The sequence below is a fragment of the Neomonachus schauinslandi genome, chromosome 1 (genome assembly GCF_002201575.2).
Source record: "Neomonachus schauinslandi chromosome 1, ASM220157v2, whole genome shotgun sequence".
NCBI lineage: Eukaryota > Metazoa > Chordata > Mammalia > Carnivora > Phocidae > Neomonachus > Neomonachus schauinslandi.
The window spans coordinates 149772-155771 of record NC_058403.1 but is presented as its reverse complement, the minus strand read 5'-3'; the positions used below and the strand labels follow the sequence as shown (position 1 = coordinate 155771).

At 39.0% G+C, this 6000-nt stretch overlaps 1 protein-coding gene across 4 annotated transcripts in view; it reads left to right on the top strand.

Moving 5' to 3' along the window:
- The window catches only part of PRMT2 (protein arginine methyltransferase 2), a 29162-nt gene that overhangs the window by 1501 nt on the left and 21661 nt on the right, over positions 1–6000 (top strand). For all 4 annotated transcript variants that reach the window (XM_021679208.1, XM_021679210.1, XM_021679209.2 and 1 more), the window contains exon 2: positions 626–724. In XM_021679208.1, the coding sequence (XP_021534883.1) occupies positions 686–724 (39 nt within the window). In that variant the 5' untranslated portion in view covers positions 626–685. The remainder of the gene's footprint in view (positions 1–625; positions 725–6000) is intronic.

Sequence of the window (6000 nt, the reverse complement as noted above, 5' to 3'; positions counted from 1 at the left end):
GTGACGCTGTGACAGGCTCCCATTGGCTGGGCTGTGACGCTGTGACAGGCTCCCATTGGCCGGGTTGTGACGCTGTGACAGTCTCTCTGGCCGGGCTGTGAAGGTCTCCCGTTGGCTGGGCTATTGCCTGGGTAGGAGACTGTCCTCCTGCTATGGTGGTAAAATGAGCTTTCTCCTGTTGGGTCTGTAAGCGGTGTGTGGGGGTGAGCGCTCCCCCTGCTGGCCTCCTGACTCCATTTCAAATGAGGTTTCCTTTATTTTCACAGCAGGGAATTTCAGTTGGAGTGAATCAGTTGGAGCTATCAGGGTTCTAAGAAAAGATTTGACATTGATTTGTTGTTTTAAATCAACCCAGTAATCTAACAGAGTCAGTGTTCATTCAGTAAATAAGATCAACACCTTTGCAGACTAGTGAAGAAAACATACTATTAGAAGTCATAAATTTTAAATGCTTTCCATTGTTTCTGTAAAGAATTGTATTTATAAATTTGATTTCTATTTCGTTCTTTAAACACCCGTTTTACTTCCATTTGGCATAGGATCTTTACTCTAGGATCTTTACCAGGACCTTAGAAGTGAAGCGAATGTAACAAAGTATTTTCTCACTGTCTCTTTTTAAAAGTAGAAATGGAGGGGAAAATGAAGTATTAAAAGTGGCAGCGATGCGGCAGATCCTAAGAGAACCATGGCAACATCAGGTGACTGCCCCCGAGGTGAACTGCAGGTAATTTCAGCTCTGGTGTGTAAGAACGTGTATGTAAGGACCACAGACATTGCAGAGAGCATGGCTCCGCCACCAGCCGTGGGCCGCGTAGATGGAAGAAATGCAGTGTTTGTAAGGCTTCTGACGTTCTGAATTGGGTTGTAAATACCCGCGTTGACTCTACCTTTGGTACTGAACTGCTGAAGCACGTACACTGTTTTAGTTGTTTAATAAAGTCCCAGGCTGGACACATTAGAAATGATTGCCTTATTCATACTTTTTTTCTGCCTGGGACACACACATCTAGTTTCATTCAAGCTATTAAAAAAAAAAAAAAAAAAGACCCTAAATTTCAAGGAATGTTGATGATATAAAATTAAAAACCAGATGAATACTCTAACAAATAATGTTTTTTAAAAAATCAAACATTTTCATATCTGTGATGTCAATGTTAACATTTCTTTTTTTCTCTGTCCTTCCAATGGTTGTTGTAATTTCATTTGAGTTTTTATACATAGGAATTTGATTCATAATTGGGTCATTTCACTAATCTGTTTCTTAAAATTAATCATAAAACTTTTAAATTCTGTGGATGCCCTGTTCTTTTGAGAAATTTAAAAAATATTGGCAGATTTATGGGGCGCCTGGGTGGCTCAGTTGGTTAAGCGACTGCCTTCGGCTCAGGTCATGATCCTGGAGGCTCAGGATCGAGTCCCGCATCGGGCTCCCTGCTCGGCAGGGAGTCTGCTTCTCCCTCTGGCCTCCCCCATCTCATGCTCTCTCTCTCTATCTCATTCTCTCTCTCAAATAAATAAATAAAATCTTTAAAAAAAAAAAAAAAAGAGGGCGCCTGGGTGGCTCAGTTGGTTAAGCGACTGCCTTCGGCTCAGGTCATGATCCTGGAGTCCCGGGATCGAGTCCCGCATCAGGCTCCCTGCTCGGCAGGGAGTCTGCTTCTCCCTCTGACCCTCCTCCCTCTCATGCTCTCTGTCTCTCATTCTCTCTCTCGCAAATAAATAAATAAAATCTTTAAAAAAAATTTAAAAAAAAAAAGATATCTTAAAAAAAAATATTGGCAGATTTACAGAATAATATTGTAAACATCAAGTCCATACCACAGAGAAGTGACAACTTGTTAACATTTTGTAGTATTTGCTTTAGAATGTGTATGTGTATACATAGGTGTACATATTCTGAAGGAAACCATAGGTGGTTTGCTCCCTAACCCCAGCCCCATTCTTCTTCCTCTGTTTCTGCAGGCAAATACTGCTGTGAATTATGAATTGATCTTTGTGCTTCTGCACCATTTTTTATGCTTTTATACCTAATATAGGCATCTTTGAACAGTATATGATACTGTTTTGTGTACTTTTTAGAATTTGTCTAAGTGGCGTCATATTCTGTGTCATCTGCAACTTGCCTTTTCTGAGTGTTGCTTCAGGGGCTTTGCCCTTGATGTGTGTGTAGAACTAGTTCAGTCCTGCAGGACGCTTCTGCAGTGTGCTCCTTGTGTGAACGTCATATTTGTGTGCAGGTCTGTTGCAGTCTTACTACTGTACAGTAGGTGGACACCACCTTTTATTTATTTCCCTTTTGTTGGACACTTAGTGTTGTTTCCAGTTTTTCTCTCTTTCAAACAGTGCTGCAGTGAATATTCTCCTACCATCTCCTTGAGCAAATGTGCTCCAGGGCGTATGCCTAGTAATGGCATTGCAGTGTGGAAGGGTGGCGCAGTGTCAGTTTTACTAGGTAATGGGCAATTGTTCTCCAGTTTATGGGTCTGCCAGTAGCCCACAGAGTGCTTGCTGACACTTGAGAGCATCAGATTCTTTTTTTCCTAAGCATGTAAATTCAGTTTAGTTAACATATACTGTCCTGTTGGTTTCAGAGGTAGAGTTCAGTGGTTCATCACATGCATACAACACCCAGTGCTCATTCCATCACGTGCCCTCCTTAATGCCCGTCACCCAGTTGCCTCACCCCCCCACCCCCCACCCCTCCAGCAACCCTCAGTTTGTTCCCTAGGGTTAAGAGTCTCTTATGGGGGCGCCTGGGTGGCTCAGTTGGTTAAGCGACTGCCTTCGGCTCCGGTCATGATCCTGGAGTCCCAGGATCGAGTCCCACGTCAGGCTCCCTGCTCGGCAGGGAGTCTGCTTCTCCCTCTGACCCTCCCCCCTCTCATGCTATCTCTATGTCATTCTCTCTCTCAAATAAATAAATAAAATCTTAAAAAAAAAAAAAAAGAGTCTCTTATGGTTTGTCTCTCTGTTTTTATTTTATTTTACTCTTCCTTCCCTTCCCCTATGTTCCTGTTTTGTTTCTTAAATTCCACATATGAGTAGAATATGGTATTTGTCTTTCTCTGATTGACTTATTACACTTAGCATAATACCCTCTAGTTCCATCCGCTTTGTTGCAAATGGTAAGATTTTATTCTTTTTTGATGGTAATATTCCACTGTATATGTATTCCATTGTATATATGAACCACATCTTCTTTATCCATTCATGTGTCGGCAGACATCTGGGCTCTTTCCATAGTTTGGCTATTGTGGACATTGCTGCTATAAACACTGGGGTGCATGTACCCCTTCGGATCCCTACGTGTGTATCTTTGGGGTAAATACCCAGTAGTGCAGTTGCTGGATTGTAGGGTAGGAGAACATCAGACTCTTAAAATTTGCTCAGTCTGATAAGTTAGAAGTGGTATCTTGTTATTTTACTTTTCTCAATTACTTGTGAGTTAGTCATGGTAGTATTTCAGTAATATTTGTGTTTATCCTGTTAATTGTGTCCATCATTACAGAAGAGATCCTTGTTACAGTTTGTGTTTTATTTCTCCTTTCCTCTTGATCTGTCTTTTAAGGGGTTTTATCAGTTTTATCTTTTCAAAGAACTGGTTTTGTCTTTGTTGACTTTCTCTTTGTTCATCTGCTTTCTATTTTATTGATTTCTGCTTTGATCTTTATTTCTTTTATTCTCTGGGTTTAATTTTCTCTTTTTATAGCATCTTGTGATGGAAGTTTGCATCACTGCCTTAAACCTTTCTTCTCTAATACATGTTTTTAAAGCCATAACTTTTCCTGTGATTATCAGTTTGCTGTGCCTCACACACTTAAATACATTATATTTTCATTGTTGATCAGTTAAAATACTTTATAATATGTCACAATGGAAATTAGAAAATTTCTGGGCTTTTCAGAAGTGTGCTGCCTATTTCTGGACATTTAGGAATTTTTATTCATCTTTTTGTTATTTAATTTTGGTTTGATTATGTTTGGTCAGAAAATATACTCTGTAAAATTTCAGTGTTTGGAAATTTATTCAGGCCTGCTTTGTGGCCTAGTCAGGTGGGCTATTTTGGTGAATGTCCCACATGCACCCAAAAGAATATGTTTTCTGTGGTTGGTGGTTTTCTATAAATGTCATTAAGGTCAAATGGGTTATTAGTATTGTTCAAATATTTATGTTCTTTCTGACTTATTGCCCATTTGTTATGTAATTATTGAGAGAGATGAGCTTCAAAAATTTCCACTATGGGTGTGCCTGGGTCGCTCAGTCAGTTTAAGTGTCCTGGCTCTTGGTTTTGGCTCCGGTCATGATCTCAGGGTCATGGGATTGAGCCCCCTGTCGGGCTCGGTGTTCAGCAGGGAGTCTGCTTGGGATTCTCTCCCTCTGCCCCTCCCCGCAATTGCCCAGACACCTGCTCTCTCTGTCTCTAAAATAAATAAATGTTCAAAGAAATTTCTACTATGATTGTGGATTTGTCTTTTTTTTTTAAATTTCCTTTTGAATCTGTCACTTTTTGCTTCATGTATTTTGAATCTGTTATTTGGCACATACATTTAGGATACTTTTTACTTTCTAGACTAATTGACTTTTATTTTTATGAAATCTCTTTTTACCTGGTAATATTTCTTGCCTTGCATCTATTTTGTCTTATATTAACATAGCTGTACCAGCTTGCATGGTACACATACGCCTATATTTTGATTATAAGACCTTATATTTAAAATGTTTTTCTTGTAAAGAGCCTGTAGGTGTGTCATTTTTTTTTTACTGTCAGGTAATTTCTGCTCTTTAATTGGAGTATTTAGTCCATTAACATTTAACATAGTGACTAATATGGTTGAGTTGAACATCTTGCTGTTTGTTTTCTATTTCTTCTTGGTACCTTTCTCCAGTCTTGCCTCCTTTTGGATTAATGAAATATTATTTATAATTCCACATTATCTCCTCTGTTGGCTTTTCACCTGTATCATCTTTTACTAATATTTTAGCAGTTACCAAGAAATTGTGATATGCATCTTTAACCTATCCCAGTCTTTTTTTTTTTTTTTGACCACTTCACAATGTAAGACTCCTCCAAATTAGTTCCATTTACTAGCCCCCATTTTTGTGCTATTTGGGCTATTGATGTATCATATTTTACTTCTATATATGTCATAAACCCCACAATAAATTATTATTATCTCCTTATACTATTAAAAGTCTTTCTTATAGAGTATAAGAAATAGTCTTGTTTCCCCACATATTTACTTTTTCTGGTGTCTCTACACCTTATCACTCTGGCAAAAATTAAAGACCATCAGAATGCCTGTTGCTGGTGAGTATTCATCAGAGGGTACTCTCAGCTTTGCTGGTGAAGCGTGGAGTGCTACACCCTTTATGGAAAGAATCTGGCAAATGTGTGAATGAAAACCATGCTTATTTTTCAGCCCTGGTGATCTATCTCATAGAAATAAAATGTCATTACATAAGGATAAATGTGTATAAATGTTGTGGCCGCATTGTGGTAGAAAACTGGACACCAAGAGAAAGTCCATTAATCAAGAATGACTGAAGAATCAGGAAGAATTCCTACTGTGGAATATTACACAGTCATTGAAAATTATAAGTTAGAGTTCTAAGAATTGGGGAGTTTTTCACAAGGTATTATGTGAGTAAAAAAAGCAATATAAAAAGAAGGGTTTGTGACATCCTTCACCAAACACTATATCAGAAGAACAACTGTGCATGTGTGTGAGTGTGTGTGTGCATGTATGTGACTTGAACATGGAGAAGGCGGGAGAGGCGTACGCCAGGTGAGGACTAGGGACGGTGGTGAGAGGGTGATGATGTGGCTGGAGCAGGGACGGGATGGAGGGCAAGCTAAAAAGAAAATGATAACTGCATAAAACTAATCATGTTACTCTAGTAGGAAAATGTGCAAAGGACACAAATAGGCAACTAACAAAAAAGATGACCAATACTTGAAAAACATGTCTGCCCTCACCAGTAATTAAAGACAAATGGAAC